At 21.3% G+C, this 22,249-nt stretch overlaps 1 protein-coding gene across 1 annotated transcript; it reads left to right on the top strand.

Moving 5' to 3' along the window:
- The first annotated feature begins 5,541 nt into the window (after positions 1-5,541).
- Positions 5,542-10,386, top strand: LOC108002991 (pro-resilin-like). Its single transcript, XM_017065019.3, has 4 exons — positions 5,542-5,745; positions 7,605-7,955; positions 8,321-8,594; positions 9,823-10,386. Exons 1-4 carry the CDS (start codon positions 5,557-5,559, stop codon positions 9,912-9,914), a joined length of 906 nt encoding a protein of 301 aa, XP_016920508.1. The 5' UTR covers positions 5,542-5,556; the 3' UTR covers positions 9,915-10,386.
- The last annotated feature ends 11,863 nt before the right edge of the window (positions 10,387-22,249 follow it).

The raw sequence follows: 22,249 nt of genomic DNA, 5'->3' as shown, positions 1-22,249 counted from the left end.
ATTTATTTATTTAATTATTCCAATATCAAAATTTCTAAAAATTGTATATTATTATAGATTCATTTTCAAAAGCAAGTCTGCATTCAGAGATAATCCTGAAGATACATAATCTGCAAGTTGCATCAGTAGTTAACCACGAGGTGGCAGAGCTGTCGAATATAGGATTCCTTCGCAGGCGAGTTTAAAACTAGTGATCCAGTAAGAGAAATAAGACAGAATGTAAGCACGTACATGCATATGCAGAAGGCTTCACACGTCTTCCGCATCGCAATGATTACATAATCATCATTTATCCCCGATTATGGTGTAAACGGCACATCAAAACATTCACTCTGAAATTCCTTAATAAATGTAAGAGTAAAAGAAATAAAAACAAAATTTTTCTGAATGCTTTTATGGGGCACGAACTTCCATATAAGTTAACCTTTAGCTTAATCCGAAATCTGAATTTCACTGTGTCAGCTATAATTAGCAATAATTATATTAATATATCATATTAGCAATAATTATATTAATTAAGCGTCTTGCGATAGATCGGTTTGTATTGAATATTCAAGATAATGCAACTTTCCATCAAGATTCTATGAAAACAGATTAGAAAATGAATTAGCGATCGTGAATGTGCCGAAGGGGTTTATTATAATAAATTAATATAACCCAAACATTCTTATGTGTCACGAAAATCTCTTTGCGAAATTCCTGATTTAGCATAACTATTTTGTCTTTTTGAATGGGAATATTTAGAAATAATTGCATATTATTGAGTTATTAGCTTAAATTTTAGTTTTAGTTTTATAAATTTTTGAAAATATTTTATTCTATAAATAAAGAATTATTTAATGACTCTCATCAAAAATCTAAAAAAGATCCTCAAATATAAATTTAATTAGTTGTTTATATTATTAAAATAGACATGCATATTAATTAAAAAACTCACATTTATAAATTAAATGATGTTACATCATATGACGACGAAATAGACAAAGCAAATAAAATGTATATCCCTTTTATTCCAATATCTTCTTATAGAATATCTCCGCAATATCTTTTGTATTAATCTTGCATTTTTTATTATGTTTTAATTGTAAGTTTATTATCATTATCATTTGAATTATTATCATTATCATTATTATCATTTGAATTATTCTGATTCATTAATCATTCAATGAAAATGTAAACAAATTAGTATCCATTTTATTTCTGAAATAAAGTACATATCTTTGAATCTATATACTTGATAATTAATGATTTGATGTATTTAAACAACTTTTTTTTACCATAAATTTAAATAGTATATGATTATTAACAAAAACTATATGTATTATTTTTTGCAGTGATCTTGTTTTTAATCTTTTAATTATTTTTAATCTTATAATATAATCTTATAATATCTTGTAATATTAACTACAATCAGTAATTAGTGATTTTAGAAAAAACTTTAATTTATCATAATGATATTTTTGTTATTATTATTTAATTATTAATTATATTATAATAAAAAATAAATATTTTATTTAAATAACTGACGAAAAGAAGAAATTAATGATGAATTTATAAAGGGTTGCAGGGAAAGTAATTCCCGTCTGCATGCTTAAGTATGTTGTAAGAATCACCTACGTTTGGCGATTTAAGTAACTGTCAGCAATTCTGAGCGAATAATATGCTTTACGAAACAAATATAATAGTAGAGTTGAATAACGATCATGTCATTCGGCTCATATGATTATTTACTATATTATTTGGCCTCATTATTGCGAGTTAAGTATTATATATATAGTTTTATGTGTATCTTTTTCTGTTTTCGGAATTATAAAGTAATATATGATAATCAATGCATAATAAAATGCATAATAATATATTATTTTTAAAATATATTTTCTTATTTATTTTATCAAAATTTAAAAAATCTGAAAAATATAAAAAGAAAAATATAAAAAAATTACATTGGGAGTACGCATAATTAAATATAAATTAATTACTTTTTCAAGAGCAAATATTCGAAATTATTTATAAAAAAATCTCTATATATATATTTTATATAGAAATTAGATTTAAATACAAACAATTCTACTTATATTAAATAATTTCTAATAATTGTCATAAACTTTGTTAGGTTCTAAATTAATTTAATATTTGATATTTGATCTTTTTTTTTGTAATTTAATTATTCACACCAATTAACTAATAATATACTTAACTAATAATATACTATAATTAATAATATAACTTTTGTATAATTTTTATAATATGCATATTTTTTAAGCATTATTTCTAAATTAACCTCACATTGAATATAATTTTGAATGTAATAATTCAAATAATATATATTCAAATAATATATATTCAATAATAATAATAATATTTTGTTAATTTCCAAAATAGTTCGGTTTTATTTATATAATATTTATATATATTAATTATATATATTAATTATATATATTTATATATATAATGTATATTAATATTTATATAATAATATATAATATATAATTTAATAATATATATAATAATATATATAAATTTCGTAATTATTATTAAAATCAATTTTAATAACGAGAATGTATATCTAACCATTTATATCACTTATTTGAGATTCTTATAAAAAGTTAGATAACGTAGAGCAGTGACTATTTGAAATTTGATAAAATATTGATGATTTTTAAGAATAAATAATTATATATATAATCATTGTATATTAAAAGATAATTTAAAAAAAATATAATTATTAACGAATTATTTTGTAAGATATTATACATGTATGTATATTATACCAATTAATGTTTAATAAACATAAAAACTTCTTGTTCAAAATAACATATATTTTTTCATTTGAAATATTACTTTTAAATTTATAAAAAAAATTTATAGAAAAACTTGTTGCATTTCATATTATAGATACATTTACATTTTATGATTATTAAGATTGATTTCGAAATAATTGATAGAAAGTAATTCTCAGTGAAATATTTCTGACATGTCCCTGCAAAATTATAATAATCGTAATTGTAATGCTGTTAAAGTAGTTATCTTTCACTTGGACCATGTAACCTTATGTTTGTCGAATACATATATCCCTAGCTAAGATTACTTTCTACAGAAGTCTAGTATTCTTTAAAATAAATTTATAAAGTCTAGTAATATTTCTAATATCATGATATTTGATAATTATATTCAATAATTTATATATTTTTTCAGGTTATTTTTTCAAAATTTTAAAAAAATTAAAAGAAAATAAAAATATGAATTATTGCGAATTAAAATTGCCTCATTTAAATTGAAAATTTTATATCAAATTGAATACATCTTTCAAACTTTGATAAATAAATTGCAGATTAGCAAAAATCGCAAATTTCGATATTCGATTTATAGAAACTCGAAATTATAGAATCTGTATGTAATCTACCAGATCTACAAGATTTATTGATACGATTGAATTGAACATATGTGATGAGAATATGAACAGTCACTCAAATTAAATCATTAAAATTTTAAAAAATAATAGAGAACTAAAAGCGGAAATGAAACAAGATGAAAGGAAATATTCACATCATAAAATGATTTTTAAAAATGATTTTATGCAGACTATAATTCTTCTGATTAAAGATTCTTCACTTTACCGGTAATGACATAATGATATATAATTATTCATATAAGAATTCATTAATCATTACGAATATGCAATTACATTTAATATATTATATTTATATTATATAAATTATATTATATTTATTCAAGAGCAAATTTTTTTAATTTGATGACAATTTTTCTGATTAAAAATTTTTATATTTTTTGAAAATATTCTTTTTTATTATATTAATAATATGGATTAAATTTAAAACTGTATTTTTCTAGAAACTTCAACTTTTAATGAAATTTATTTACAATTTATTGAGCAACATAGACAGATTGAATGATTAATTTACAAAAAAAATATATTATAATATATTATAATATACTTGTATTGATTTTATATAAATTTATATTATAATATATTTATATTTATTTTTAATAGTAATATTATATAATATTATATATATTATTTTATATATTATATTATAATATTATATAATAAATTATATATAATATATAATAAAAATATATATATAAAAATAATATAATAAATATAATAAAAATATTTTATATAAAAATATATAAAAATATATATAATATTATATATTATAATATAATATATATAATATTATATATATATTATATTATTATATTATATAATATTATATAATAACATTGGTTAGAAATGATTCAATCTTATAAACAGCATATCAAAAAATTACAAAATTATAAGTAGGAACAATGTTTGACTGAAATTGCAACTAGTATGTGTCTATTGCTAAATATTGAAATAAAGTTATATTCTATTTGAGTGAAAGTAGAGGAGAATTTATTAATCAGACATATTGGACATTCATAGAAAATCTTAGCTAATTTGTTTGAACAATGCTGAAATACTTATTATTACCTTTATGTTAATATCTAGACTGACATTATCGCTATCGATTTATTTTAAATTCATAAAATTAATTTTCAATTTAAAATTTATTTTGTAGTTAGAATTTTTTTCGAGTTTTTTATATATTATTTTCATTTTTTATTTTTAATTTTTTTTTCTTTATTTTTTTACAATAAAACAAGCTTTATGAAGGTATTAAAGCAAACGAGTTTTCCTTCTGATTCTTTATTTTCTGCCTTTTACCTATTCAATCATCACGCAGCAAGCCTATTTCTTCATCCACCTTTCATTCGTATTACAAGTTAGTAATTGGTTCACCGCATTTGAACACTTGGACGAGATTGAAATCTTTTTTTCATTTTTTTCTTCAATATAGATAAAATATCTCGATATTGTAAAATTAACAGAAAAATTTACGAATTATGCAATGGGAATAAAATATCTGATGATTTTTTTAGTTATCAAACAATATTATCTTTTATACGCTCTAATTTACAAATTATCTTGTAAGAAATAAAAAATATTTTTTTATATAAATTTTTTTATAAAAAGAAATAATTATAATTCCAAAAAAATCAAACTTCTTAATTAAATCTTATAAATTTTATTATATAACGTAAAAGAACATTTTACTTATAAAAATAAAAGATCTACAAAAAAAGAATACAAATTGTTTTAAAATAAATTTAAAAATATGATAGAAATTTTTTTGAAAATTATCAAATAAATCTATCAAATTTAATCAATAAAGAATATATTTAGAATAATAAGAACATGTAAAAAATCATAAATTAAAAATAAATTCCAGGATATTACAATAATCATTCCAAATAAAAAAAGAATAAATTATCTTAAAAAATTATTTAAAACCAGAAGAGTATCTTGAGGGTTTCTCCAAAAAGAAAAAAAATTTTATTTAACTTCTTACTTAAAAAGAGTTAAAGACTCTTTCATCCTCTTTAGATAAATTCAGATGACCCAGGCGATCAAGCAGTGATGTACATAGATCCAATTAAAATTTGAAGCTGTTTCAGACATCATCAACAGGATACTTCTTCCCATGATGCATCACTGAGAGTGAAGGGAAGATGCGCTGCTCCTCTCCACCTCCCACACCCATAACCGGTCATTCTAATACGTACAAGTTAATACATGGATATATAGTGCTAAGGATAAACTGTAACAAAGGGTCCGGATGGTATATAAACTCGTCCGTAGATCATCTTCTCAGTTCGCTTTGCGTCTTCGCTCATAACAGCAATATGAATTATCGTCAGGTAGGTTATTCTTCCGGTTATGCTTGCTAATCACTTTGATAACTCAATAGTACTAAAGGCTAGATTCTGATCTCTAATATATTTTATTCAAGTTATTAAATTTGATTAATTTTCTTTTATAAGGATTAATTGTTATTTAAAATTATTTTATTAGTTTTGTTTTATTTTAGTTAGGTTAGATTAGGCATTACTTAATTTTATGATTTTGAAAAAAGTATATAACTTTAATTTCTGTAATTTCAGATTGAATAACTAAGCTGTTTTAGTGAAATATTTTGAGGTTATAGTTTTTTTTAATTAAGAATGATATAGAAATTTATTTTCTTTGATTGATAATTTAGATTCATTAGTTAGTTTTCTTCAATCTAGATTTTTTTATAAAGAAATTTTAATTTCAATTAAAAATATAACTTGATTAATTTAATATAAAGATTGTATTTTTTAAGTTGTATAACAATTTATTATTTTCAATGATTTTTAGACATATAATTTTTTTGGTAGATTCTGGACAAAATTTTAATTTATAATATTTTAGATATCAACTCTTTTAGATTTTAACTCTTATCTTTTATAAATTAAAATAAAATTTATCAATAATTAATTTATATTTATATAACAAATTTAACAATTAGAAAATTAGATCAAATTAATATCCAAAAATTTATTTATGAAGAATTTTAAAGAATTAATTTGAAACTCTTTAAAATTGGATCAGTTAACATTTATAAAATTTTCATTCCATTTTCATTTGTGATTTTTCTGGATTAGTTTAAAATTATTATTCATATATCATGTGTTTTCAAACCACACTTTTACTTTATTTTACCGAACATAATTTTTATTCAAACAAAAAAGAGATAGGCTCGTTCAATAATAATCCTGATTTCAGTGGAACATTAATTTTGTCATTGGTAAATCATTGCCTCGTGATATTTCAAGCTTTCTATTGAACTCAAGCGCTGTTAGTGTTAGCGTTTTCTTCAACTCTTTTTGTCATCGGTTTTAATAATACCCAATGTCGAAATCAGGCAATTGGTCCATCATGTGTGTCGTTAAATCTATTTTAACATAGAACAATTTCTTTTTGAGCAATTGCGTTATAGAATATTAATAGTCTTTAATTAATATAATATAATTTTATTTGTAAAAATTTAAATTAATAACTGTATTAATTACTTATATTTTATTTGTTTATTTGTAAATTGTGTAAATAGTTCAATTTAATTTTTCTGTCATTTCTAATACGAAATTCATTAATAAGTATTTATTATATAATTTTTTAATTAAGATTACAATTTATTGTTAAGCAAAATTTTGCTTGTTTTACAAGTTTCTTTTTGTATATTTAATAATTTCTTTTATATCCAGAGGAAATTATATAAAAATATACATTTTAGATATATTAAAAAAGGTACATTTAAATATATTTTAATATTTTTAGGTATTTTAGGTATTTATTAGGTATATTTTAAATACATTTTAATATTACTATTATTATCATTATTACTTAATAGTAAATTATTATCATTTATATCAATATCAATTTAAATATAATTCATTTCTTTAGAAACTTGATATAATTATGATAATCTTTAATATGAAATATTAATTATAAAAATTTAAGGGCTTCAAAAATTCAACAAAATCTTAATATTCATTATTTAAGATTTGTTAAACAAAATTAGATATAAAATTTGATCAATAATGCAACTTGGTCTGTACAGCCAATTCATATTCTCAAAATTACCATAAGCTAATATTTTATCTAATGCATCGATTTTTTTTTTCTTTATTTTGCGTAGTATTTTTATTTTTACTGATATATATGTTGAAAATGAAATAAAATTCTTCTATTTTAGTTAACGAAAGTGCTATTGCTGTTATCGTGTTTTATAAGTCATGCATTTGCTGGATTGCTACCGGGTGGTGGTACCGGTGGAAGTGGTTATCAATACAACAGACCAGGTGGAACTGGATTTGGAGGAGTTCCAGGGGGATTCCCTGGAGGAGATTTAGGAAGGGGTAGTGACTTTGGAGGTGGATTCAAAAGACCTACTGCATTATACGGAGCACCAGGTAGTGGTGGTGATATTGGATTTGGTGGACGTTCGTCTACTGCTTATGGCACTCCTGGGCAATTTGGTGGTGGTGGTGGTGGTGGTGGTGGTGGAAGTTATCAAGATGCTGGTTATGGTCAAGATAATGGAAGAGTAAGTGTAACAGATTTATTATAATCAAAATTGAATAAACCCGAAAAAAAATAAAATAACAAATCACATTTATTAATTCATAATTTTTATTGATATTATTATTATTATATATTTAAAAATAAATTTAATTTTAAAAGAAGAATAATTATTTCATGCATCATAAGATAATTTTTAGAAAAATTATTTTTCTTTTCACATAAATTAATGAAAAACTATTTTAAAATAATTTTAAGAATAATATAACATATTTGTTTTTCGAACATTTGCAATAATACTGAAATTTCGATTACAATTAAGATAACAATCAAATAAGTTTGAAAAATAATTAAAAAAAAAAACATCTAAACAATATCTTATTTTTATAGCCTCAACCATATAGCTTCCAATATGAGGTGTATGATCCCCCTAGTGGCAATGACTACTCTCAACGTGAGAGTAGCGATGGAAACATAGTCCAAGGAGAATATAGAGTGTTATTACCAGATTCGAGGACGCAAATCGTGAAGTATATGGCTGATGATGCAAATGGTTATACTGCTGATGTTCAATATGAAGGACAGGCTCAATTTTCTCGAGGAGGTATTGGATCTGGAGTTTATGGGACACCTGGTCAGACAGGAGCAGGAGGATATCAAGGAGGCAAGTATATAATTATATATAATGTAATTATATATATGAATATATATCATAATTATATAATATATAATAAAATAATAAAATAATATTATATAATAAAATAATTATATAATATAATATAAATTAGAAATAACTTAAAATATAAATAGTTTAATTATTATATGTAATAGTATATAATAGTATATAATAGTTAAATTATTATAGTAAAGAATCAAAATCTATTTTGATGGATTTGATGGATTATATTATGTAAAAAGAAAAGATAAATAAAACATAAATATAAATATAATATAATATAATATATAAATATAAATATAAAAAATATATAAATATAAATATAAAAAATATATAAATATAAATTTATAAAATATATTTATATAGTCATATAGCTTAATAAAAGTTATTGAAAATTTTAGAAACTAGAATATATTGAAAAATAAGTAATTATTATAAAAAAGTATAAAATAAATTATTTTGATCTTTTTTTGGTAAAATTAATATATTAAATATTTTTTTACTTATTTAATTCACGAAAAAATTAAAAAATGATAAAAAATCATTTTCGTATATCAATGTTTCAGATGTTTTCTCAGAAGTTTCAAATTTTATCACAAATTAATAAAAAAATAAAATAATAGTAAAGATATATATAACAAAATAGAAAGCATATTACTTTCTTATATTATGAAATGCTATATACTCGTTCCTATATATTAATATAGCAATATAGAAGTATGATACAGATTTTAGAATTATTATAAAAGGATATAATACTTATTTCCTTTTATTATTTATATCCTTATATTATATTATATTCCTTAATATTACTTGCAAAATAAGTAACAGAAATATTATTAGATAAATTATTATTAAAAAATTAAATTATCGAAACAGAAAAAATATACATATTTCATCTTTTTAAAATATTGACTATATTGAAATATATTAAATCAAAGAAAAAAAAATATCGATTTTTAATAATTTTTAACAATTCTTTCATTTTTAAAATTTTTAAAATTTCATAATGAAATTAAAGAAGTTTCCATATAAATTTTATAAATATTTTTATTATAATATATAATATATTTATTATAATATATAATATATATTATATAATTTATTTTTAGAATTAATTAGATTTTTAAAAACTATGCTTTATTTTGATAAATATACATAAATAAAATTTATTAACTATTTAAATAATCAATAAAATATTAATTTTACACAACAGATGCTGGCATATTTGGTGGAACTAGTGGACAATTTGGCGGACCTACAGCTAGCAATCAGTATCTACCACCACGTAACAATTATCGGAAATAATTAACTATATCATGCATCGTCATAATATAAAAAAATACCTGACAAATCTCCCGAATGCTGGGCGACAACCGTCACGGACCTCTCTTATTTTTATAGCTTTTTTTTATTTTTTTATTTTTTTTTATTTCTTAATAAACCAATCAATATATTTACACCACTCACAAGTCACATGCACATTTTTATATATAATCACTTCACTGGTATTTAATGATATATAATATGATATATATATATATATCAATTAAGATAATTTAATAATTTTTTTCTTTTTTAAGTGCACGAAGTTTGTATACGCGCATAGTTATATATACATTTATACTTTTGTATATGGTAATTTTATTCTGGTAATTCTATTATCAAACATATACGCTTGTATTTTCTGCTAAGTGTCAAACTTATACATATGTTTTTGTATATGTATTTATATACGAGCTTAATGTAATACACGAATGGAAATACTTTCTTTATTTAATTGATGTTTCTTTTTTTTGAGTTATTCCATTACCTACTATTATATTTTTGCTATTTTTTTTATTTCTATATGCTATGTTTTTGATAATTTTGTCTTTTTTATTTTCTTTTTTTTGCAAATTTGGATAATTCTTATATCAATATAAATAACATAAAAAATATTTGTAAATAAATTAAAGAATAAAGAAATATTTTTCTTAATTATTTAATAATTATTTTAAAATTATTTAATATAAAATTCTTTAATAGCAAGATAATAGATAGAATAAGAATTACAAATTAACGCCATCTTCAGTGTATCTTTAAAAAGATGATTTTTTATAGAAATTTTTTATCATTCCAGATGGCAATGATGATCAATTCTTGTCCTATTTCTATCCTTATTTATTTTTTATCTATTATTTGCTCTCCTTATCCGATTTATATTTCATTTCAGAGATGATTAATTTTATTATTTTTAATTTTATCTTTGTCTTTTTCTGATTTATTTTTTTTTTTTTTTTGCCTATTTTTATCCTATCAATTTACGAATAATGTCAAATGGTATCTAATTTTATTTTATTTGATTAATCTTTGTTACATAAAAAATCTTTACGAAATCTAATGCATCCAAACTTTATATATATTTTTGAAGAAATGTTTTTCGCATTTTTATAAAAAAGATATAGAATATAATATGTTTTTTTACTCTTATTCAAAAATTATTAAATATAATATATTATATTTCAATTTTCGTACAATTTTCGTACAATTGAAGTAAAAACAGAATCAACGTTCTAACCAATCAGAGAATCATAAAAATTGCAATGAAATGTATTAATGCGCATCATAGTGCGCATGGTGTCAGTCTACAATTGAAAATTGTGATGACAGATTGCATTTTATCGGTAAAAGTAATTACATAAAATTTTTATTAATAAAATTTTATTATATTACAATTATTACAATATTAAGCTTGATTATAGATTATTAAGTTTTATTTAATAATAGGCGTTTATTTAATCATTATTATATAAGAATTGAATGTTTTTGTGCAAATTATCGTTTAATTAGAATTTCGAATGTGGGATGAATTTGAAAATGTAATAGTTTTTGTATACATGATAATAAATAATTCGATAACTTTCATGTCAATATAAGATTTTATTTATTTTAATAGAAATTTTATTTCTATAATTATCATAAATTTTTTTTGTTTTTTCATTTATATAGAAATGGAAATAGCTAAATCATTTCAATAAATTCTTATGTACATATTTTACATATTTTCATGTACATATTTCTTTTTTAAATATGTCATGCGTTTAACTCGTATGTTCGTTAATGTTTTTGAAATTTCTAATATTTCTAATGTTTCTAAAATTTCTTATTTGTTTTAATTGTAATTGGTCAAAGCATAATCCAAAGCTGAAAACAGAAAGTTAATGGTTCGCGTTCATACCATGCTAGATGTGTGACTTATTGAGTATATCCTCTTCCCAATTTATAATTCGATATTGAAATCGCTACGCGAAGTATCATTTTATTGTCGAAACTTGTTGATTGATGATTTGACATTTTCAAACACATTGCGTGTATTTATATTTCTATAATATTATTATAAATTATTTAACTATTTTTTACATTATTATTTCATTAATATGTGTTATTGAATTATTTAATGAATATTATTATAATATTATTATAATTGATTGAAGATAATTTTTTGAAGAATAATTCTTATTTTTTATTCTTTTAATTGATCATAGTGTCACAATATTATAAGTATTTAAAATAGAATTTGAATTAAATTATTGTTTTATTTTAATCTTATGCAATTTTTATTATATTTATGCTAAATTTATTTAAATTTTCAATATAAACGCCATAATCACATTTTCGATGCTATTTTTATATTTTATATTTTATGAAAGAGAAGTTATATCGAAGAAAGTATTTACTTTTGTAAGTATTTTTGTTTTTTTTTTTTTTACTAAATTATTAGTCATATGATATATATATATATATAATTTTTGTAATTTATAATTGATATAATTCATAATTTATATACTGATTCATATACTGATTCATATATGTAATTCATATACTGATTATTGAAAATATCAAGATAACGTAATTGAAATACTATATTCTGTATAAATTTTTTATAACTTATGAAACTTTTTGAATATTTGTAATTTACATGATATGAAGAGATATTTTTTGTGGATAAAATTTTTTTATTTATTAAAATGATATATAACATATAATATATAATAATAACATATAATAAGATATAACATTTTCGTTTCAATTCTTAAAATATAAAATTTTTTTCTTTGTATTTTTGAATATTACTATTGTATATCTAGTTAGAACAGTAGTATGCTAGATAACATAGCTCTTTTTTTCGGTTGATATTTCAGACATCTTCTTAAAGAAATATTTTTCCAAAAGCACTAAAAAGATGGCAATAGTATTTAATTCTTACTTTATCTTATTATTACCTTACACTATGGAGAAAAATTTTTCCCTAGGATTTAATCATTTTTAGTCATAATTGATTTTTGCGTAATATTTCTTTTTACATTATTTATTTTCTTTTTACATTTAATTTATTATTTATTTATTACTATAATGTATAATTTTATGTTCAATTCTATTAAATTTAATAATTAAATTTAATTGTTATGTTATTTTTTTTATATATGCTTTTTCTAATTCAATTAACATTTATGCTAAATTCTTTTTTTATGTTTTAACATTCTTTAATTTTTATATTAAATAATTCTTTTATGCTGCAATTGTTTTTATTTTTTAATTTATGAGAAATAGTAATTGATTTTTATGTTATATTTCTTTTTCATAATTATATTCATATATTTTTTATATATTAATGTTTAATTCTTTTCTTATATAATGCAACTTTATTAATTAATTGTTATGTTAATTTTTTTTCTAATTCAATTAATTCATTTCATTTCTACATAAATATATAAATAATATAATACAAATAAATTACTGCTAATTCATATTATTATTCATACACATATTATATATTTATGTTAAATTTTTTTTTAAATTTTTAGATTTAGATTTGTTTTAACTTTGAGATTAAATCCTTCTCTTATTTTTTATTCCTTTTTTATCCTATAGTAGTTTTTAATTTTTATGTTATATTCTCTTTCTGTTTGTTCATTTATTTATCATTTACATATTATAACATTAAATTCTTTTATGTGTTGCAACGTATAAGAAAAGAATTTAATATTGTTATATATAAATAATGAATAAAATATAATAAAGAAAATATAATATAGAATTAGCTATTTTAAAATAAAAAAAAATTGGAACATAATAAAAGAATTTATGTAATCTCAAAGTTAAAAAAAATTTAAAATAATTAAAATAAAAATAAAAAAAAATTTAACAAAAATATTACTTAAATAAAAAAAAACGTTTAAACAAAATAACTTAATTTAATAAATTTATAATATTAAAATTTTCTTTTTTCAATTTAATACTTATATTAAATTCTTTTTTGGTGTTTTCGATTTGTAAGTTTAAAATTCTTTAATATTTCCATTCTTTTTTACTTTATTATAATTAATTTTTATATTATATTCTCTTTTTATGTTTGTATAGTATTTATTCATTATTTATATATAACATAATATATAATATATTTATATATTAAATTCTTTTATATATTGCAAAATATAAAAAACTTAAATAACATTTATAACAATACATATAAATAACATTTAACATTTAAATAATGAATAAAACATTAAAAGAAAATATAATATAAAAATTAATTATTAAAAAGATATGAAATATAGGAGAAAAATTTAATCTCAAAATTAAAATAATCTAAAAGAATTAAAATATACAAAAAGAATTTAACACAAATGTATTATTTAAATCAAGAAAATACATAAACATCTAAACAAAACAATTAAATTTATCAGATTTACAATATTTAATTTTAAGTTTTTTATATATTGCAGTTTTGTTAAATTTACTACATTATTAAGTTAAATTTCTTTTTTATTTTTTTTTTTAATTCAATTAATGTTGAATTCTTATATTAAATTCTTTTTTGATGTTTTAGTTCTTTTAAATTAATTAATTTTTTCTTTTATATTTCAATTTTTTTTATTATATAATAGTTAACTTTTATATTATATTCTCTTTTCATATTTCATTTATTATTTATATATTAAATTAAAAATTTTTTTCTTATATGTTACAGCTTTGTTTGATTTAATTATTTTTGTTATGTAAAATTTTTTATTCTTTTTAATTTAATTAATTAATTTTATAATTTTTTTAATCAACATTTATTTTGAATTCTTTTTTGATGATTTAAATTTTTTTTCTATTTTTTTGAGATTAAATACTTTTCATATATTTCTAATACTTTCTCATAATAGTTTAAGATTTATCATTTATGCTTTATTTTTATGTTTATTTTTTACTATGCTTTACTAATTATTTATGTATTATAATGTTAAATTTTTTTCTATGTTGCAGCAGTTAGATTTACATAATTGTTATGTTACAACATGTAAAAAAATTTATTATTATAACATATAAATAATGAATAAATATACAAATATAAAAAGGCAATATAATATAAAATTTCATTATTATAAATCAATAAAAAATTGAAAGATAGAAGAAGAATTCAATCTCTCAGAAAATTTAAAAAAACTAAAACATAAAAACAAATAACAGAAATATTACTTATATTTAAGTAGTATAAAAACGTTTAAACAAAACAATTAAATGTAACAAAATTTACAATGTTAAATTCTTTTTTTATATGCAAGTTTGTTAGATTTAATTAACTGTTAAGTTTCTTTTTTATATTTTTCTTTTTTTCTAGAAGAAATTCAATTAATACTTATACTGAATTTCTTTTTGATATTTCAGTTCTTTTAGATTTTTTAATTTCAAAATTTAATTCTTTTCCAATGTTTCAATCTTTTTTTCACTTTAATTACTAGTTAATTTTTATATTATATTCTCTTCTTATGTTTATATTTATTATTTATATATTATAACATTAAATTCTCTTATATGTTGTAATATATAAGAGGAGAATTTAACATTATAATAAATAATGAATAAAACATAAAAGAGAATATAATATAGAAGTTAGCTATTTTAAAATAAAAAAAAATTGGAATATAATAGAAGAATTTAATTAATCTCAAAGTTAAAATAATCTAAAAGAATTAAAATAAAAATAAAAAAAGAATTTAACAGAAATATTATTTAAATCAAGAACTAAATATAAATGTTTTAAACAAGACAATTAAATTTAGCAAATTTACAATAATTTTTAAATTTTTAAATTTTTAAATTTTTTTTTATAATAATTTAATATATATTTTTTCTTATTCAATTAATATTTATGTTAAATTCTTTTTTGTTTTAGATTTTTGTTTTAGATTTAGATTTTTTTTAACTTTAAGATTAAATTCTTCTCTTATGTTTTAATCTCTTTTTATTTTATAGTAGTTAACTTTTATGTTATTTCCATTTTTTATATTTTATTTATTATTTATGTATTGCAATATTAAATTTTTTTTTTATATATATATTTTTTAATTGAATTAATATGCTTTTTAATTAACTTCTATCTCTTTATATTCTTTAAATTTTTTAAATTTATTTAACTTTTATGTTATATTCTTTTTTTATATATCAATTTATTTTCAGATTTTGTTTATACCAATATAAAATATCTTATTTATATTTCAGTCTTTTCTAATTTCTTTGAATCTTATATAACGAAATGATATTTTTATATTTTTTCAGATTTAATTAATTGATATAATTAATTGTTATGTTAAATATTCTTTTGTGATTTTCTTTTAGGTTTTTATATTATATTGCTTTCTTTTATTTTCTTAATTTAATATCTTAAATTTATTTATTTTAAAGTTAAATTGAACTCTGATGTTTTAATTATATTAAATTTAGTTACTTTTAATTATTATGTTATATTAAATTTATAATTTTTTTATTCTTTCAATTTTTATGAATTTATTTAAGTTTTTCTATTAAATTTCATTTTTGTGTTTTACTTTTATTTAAAGTTTGATATTTATATTAAATTTCTATTATAATCTGTTTTATTTAATTCAACTATTTTGTTAAATCAATAATTTTATTAATAATTTTATTATATTTCTAATAATTATATCTTTGCAGAAATTCCAATGTTATAAGTAACAACAATTAATATATTATATTATTTGATATTTCAATTTTCCGAGCGGTTTTTAATTGAAGAAATAAATATTATGCGCCAACCAATCAAAACGTCGCTTAATTCGAAACGCAAGACGAATCAATGCGCATCATAATGCGCATGGCGTCAGTCTACAGTTGAAAATTGTGACAAGAGGACGGATCATCGCAAATTCGGATTACACAGTAAGTTATTTTACTTTTATTATTATCAAATTTATCAATTATTGCTAATTTAGTTTTTTAAATAATTTATTCGGTGTAGTGAAGACGAAATTAATTAGTCTTTTGTGTTTCTTTGTATCTTTTTCTTTCGATTGTTCATTTATATGTTGCGTCATTAGTAGCGTCGCGTATTGAAATATTTCGAGAATTTGAAATCGTATATTGGTTTTTTGTAATATAATTTTAATCATATACGTTTATTGTACGTTTTTGATCTTTATTTTTTATCATTTTAGTCGTATTAAAATAAAAGAAATTTTTTACGATTCGTTACGAATTCATTTCGTGAAATCGAATTATTCAAGTGACACATATTTTTGCGAATGTATATATATTGTATGCAACGTCTCGCGTGTATGTTATTGTTTTCTTTTTTTGGTCTATCGTTTATATTTTGCTCGAGGCTAGAAACATATCTTATGTTTATATTCGATCGTATCCAAGAAATTAGATTCGTGTTCAAACATGTTTTGACTTGTCGAACGTATCCCCTCTCCATTTTGTTATTATTCGATGCGCAAAGTCGAATCGCGCAGTAAAGTGACATTGTTCGTTGATTCGTCGTGGCAATTAGACGTTTGAAATTTTCTCGAGACGTGTGTTCTATTTAATGCGTAGTATTTTAATATTATTTTTTATATAGTTATTTTTTTTATATATAGTTATTTATTTGTGCGTCTTTATTTAATTAATACATCTTTATTCAATATTTTATTATTTCGCGCGGTTTTTAATTGAAGAAATAAGTATCATGCGCCAACCAATCAGAATGTCGCTTAATTCGAAACGCAAGACGAATCAGTGCGCATCATAGTGCGCATGGCGTTAGTCTACAGTTGAAAATTGTGACAAGAAGACGGATCATCGCAAATTCGGATTACGCAGTAAGTTATTTTACTCTTATTATCAAATTTATCAATTATTGCTAATTTAGTTTTTTAAATAATCTATTCGGTGTAGTGAGAACGAAATTAATTAGTTTTTTTGTGTTTCTTTGTATCTTTTTTTTCGAAGAATTGATAATTGTTTGACAGCTAAATCATTTTGAGTTGTTTAGTCATCATATAATTCGAATATCAAATTTAATAAGATATGTGAGTTTTTATTTGATTTGATTGTAACACTTTAATGTAATCTAATTTCACACATTTTATTCATTTATTTAGAAGTTTTGATTTTTTTTCACAGGTTTAATTGGTAGCATCTTGATAGCTTTCAAAAGGCGGGAAAAATTCCAATATGGACGCCATGTCTTTCTTGATGATGTGGTAAAATTTTATATTTCGTATGTATAAATTTTTATTCTGTTTTATTGATTTGTTACTAATTGTTGTTAAGCAATTCGTAATAAAATTACGTTCTAAAATTAAAAGAAAGTGAAAAAATAAAAAATTTATCAGAAATTTTCATGGTATATCATTGAAAATTAAATTTTAAAATCTGGTGATGAACATTTTATTAAATTTCAAATATTCATAAATAATTGATAACTTTTATATATAATTTTTATATATAATTCATAACAAGTTAAAATAAAAAAGTTATATTTTCAGAATAAATGCTCAATAAGAAGAAGAAGAAAAATATTAAAAAAATATTGTTTCTTCTTCTATCTCTCCCCATTCCTCTATTAATTTAATATTAATTTCAGAAAATATTTGTGATCGCGCGCAATGCGATTAATAGAATCAGTGTTTGTTTCGTCATAGTATTTTTAATATTTTTTAGAGCACAATAGCTCTGATCAAATTTAATTAAAATAATCACACGCGAAGATAAAATCAGTGTTTGTTCGCCGATTATAATTTATACGGACGCGTTATTAGTTTCTTATTTTTATTTTTTTTTTTTTTTTACAAATATTCGTTTTCGGTACAGGATAGAATCAGTGCTTCTCTCAAGAGAATACGGCGATCATCCACCACGCGAAGAGGTAAGAAAAGTTATTAGATTCTCATTTTTTAAATTTTAATTTTTTATATTTATATTATATTTATATTTCATATTTTTATTATTATTAAAATTTATTAGAAACTTAATTTTTTTATTAAAATATTTGTTTTATTAAAAGTTAGAATATAAAGTTAAATATAATTTCATTTTTTTACTATTTCAAAATTTTAAATAATGAATGTTATATTTGTAAGAAAAAAATTAGATACAATATTTCATTTATTATATTTTATTACAGATGCTGATGATCTTTATGAAGATTTTTCTTGAACTTTAAAAAATATTTGTGACCACGCGCAATGTGGTTATTAGAATCAGTGTTTGATTCGTAACAATATTTTAAATAGATTTTTAGAGGACAATATTTTTAATTAAGTTAAGCTTTAATTATAATAGTTATACGCGAAATTAGAATCAGTGCTTGTTCGCCGACTACAGAATATATACGAACGCGTTAATAGTTTCTTATTTTTATTTTTTTATTTTAAATATTCGTTTTCGGTACAGAGTAGAGTCAGTGCTTCTCTCAAGAGTATAAGGTGATCATCCATCACGCGAAGAGGTAATTATCTTTTTTTTCTATCTAAATTTCTATCTAAATTCTGTAAATAGAAGTTAATTAGAATTTGAATACATAACATCATTATATATTGTAAATTTAATAGTTTGATATTTCAATTTTTTCAAATAATCAGAAATGTTTTAAATTATGTTTTAAATTATGATGTTTTGTCTTAGATTTCTTCTATTCTTCTACCTGATGGCAGCCTTATTCTCGATGACTTCTGGGCCACAATAAGAGAAGTGAAGGCGTTCGTCGCATCATATGGTGAGTCGCATGCTTTTTGGTTCCTCCGATCACTCAACCATGTCGTAGGATGAAAGATCCGAATCGACACGAGTGACTGGTTGTATACGTAGAATTTTACACGAGCACAATGACCGCGAATATTTATTTATAATATTCGTGAGTAGTAACAATTTTTTTTTTTGTTTTTTATTAGTTCAGGCTAGGGTCTTCTTGTGCTTCGTGTTTTTGATTAATAAAAATATCAATTTATTTTTTCTAAAAAATCTCTAAAAATATCTCTAAAAATAACAATTTATTAATTTTCTAATGTCAAAACATATAATAACTATTGTATTATATATATGTAGTTCAATATAATAACTAGTTTGAATTTCTATGATTCAAAATTCTTCAGAATAATATTTCAAGTTACTTGATCAATTTGATTATTGTGATATTTTCATATAATATAATAACAATATGACTTATAATACCTGTAGATAGTAAAATTTAATTTTCTTCGTCCAAATATAAATTAAATTTTGTGCAAGAAGACATTTCGCGACAGGCAGATTTTAGAATCAGAGCAATCAATTTTGAATATTATTCTTATGATTTTGAAAATATGTTCTGATGAAGGAATCGCCTGAGGGTATTTTTATTAATTAATATATTTATTAATATATTAAATTACAATAAATTCTTTTTTAAATTTAAATTCAAAAATTCTTTAACTTCAATATTAAAAATTTAATATACTAAAATTTCAACTTATTCATAATTATTCATAATTTATTAATAAAACAAAATAAAAAATACAGTTATAAATAATTTGAAATATAATGCAAATAGAAAAAATATTAGCCCGTTAGATGAATTTATTAATAACTTTTTTAGCTCAGGATTTTCAGATTTAACCCTTTCCATGTTCATTGTCAGGAACTCACTCACGTGCCCAGGTGCTACTTGAGTGAGGGAGAGACAATGGATATGATGACTTTAGTTCATAAGCTAATAGAAATTTTTTAGCGATTGACGATGCGTTAGTGTATCGTGCACGATGTACTTTCCACATTGTGTGTGTATGGTTAGGCTGTGGAATTGCGTCGTTTCATTTATCATATTATTTCATTCATTATTCAATCACAATTTACAATCATATTCGCAATTAAATATTGTGAATAATTAATAAATAATTATTAAGCAAGCATTATTAATTTTATTAATCAAAAATTATAATAATGATACAATTTTGGTTCACAATACCATTTAATCTAGTGGTTAATATTTTAGAAAACATTACATATTCATAAATATTCACAATTAAAATGTAAATATACACGTTTTTGTCACGTTTCACGCAATGGTCGCTAACCATCGTCAGTCGATTTCAGGAAAATGGTACGTAAAGTTAGAGTGTGCGAGTTGTGTGCCAAGCTCGGGTGTCGGAGGCGTCCCGGGACGCTTTCCCTAGTGTAGGCTTTTGCGCCCGGGTGTTATGTGTGAGAATCGTGGAATGAATGTGTTGGTATGTCTGTTTTGCCATATTTTTTAAATATAGGGCTAGGTAGGATAGGTAGTATATTTGGTATGTCTGTTTAATTATAAGTAGGTAGGGCCGGGCAGGTTGTCACAGTCTCTGATCGAGTAGGCGCGTTTTCGCGTGACAATCTGTTTCAGGGAATAAAATTTGAGAAATCGAGGGCAAAGCTGAGTCGAATAGGCAATGCTACTCGTCTCTGGCTTTGCTTATCGATTTTTCGAATTTCGTGGTCGCGGTCGCGATTTGCTTTCGAAACGAACGTTGCGCTCGAGATTCTGTACATGTACGAAGAACGATCATTGCGATCGTTGGTCGTCCATGCACTTAGCTTTCGCGATTTAGTCCATTTTTTTTTCTTTGATTTGCGATTAGTGAATTTCGAGCCTAGATTTAAGTTTCAGCGGGCATTGCGCTCGAAGAAAGAAGACCGAAGAGGCCCGACAAATTGTCACGAAGAGGGCTGCAACGAATGGTTTCTCATTTTTTTGATCTTGCCTGGGTCCAAAGAATGGGAAGTCATTGTTACTACTTTGTCATTGTGCTCGTTTTAGTAATACGTAGTATATGTTGTATCGTCTGGCCAATTTGCATGCTGGCCCATCGTTCATCCAGTCATCATGGGCAAATCGCGGTTTTGCATTAGTGTTGCGATTGATTAATAACGGGTTGAATTAGCGTTGCGATAAAATGATGATCGCGTTTACTATAGCGTTGCGTTAAAAAAATATCGCGATTGCTTTTAATTATTTTCATTATGAATTAGTCTATTTTTTATTGTTTTTTTTTCTTTTTAATATAAATTTAAATTTATATTATAATGTAGTTATTTATAATATTGCGATATTTGAAATAGCTTTTTAGATTTATAGAATAATAATAAATAATAAATTTTGTATTAAATTCATTTGAAGAATTAGTGTTGCGTTTATAAATTGCCCATTTCTTCCACTTGGATTGTGGAAGTAATTCTGAATCATCTATTGCAGCCAAAAAGGCTGTACAAAGGGTGATTTTACAACGGCAGTCTCTGACTATAGCTGCAATCTTCCGCTATTAGTGTTGCGTGTATAATAAAATATGAGTGCATAAATTAGTTTATTAGAGTTTCGT

This window comes from Apis cerana, linkage group LG8 (assembly GCF_029169275.1).
Source record: "Apis cerana isolate GH-2021 linkage group LG8, AcerK_1.0, whole genome shotgun sequence".
Lineage (NCBI taxonomy): Eukaryota > Metazoa > Arthropoda > Insecta > Hymenoptera > Apidae > Apis > Apis cerana.
The sequence above is the reverse complement of the archived record's forward strand: the minus strand, read 5'-3'. Positions and strand labels throughout refer to the sequence as shown.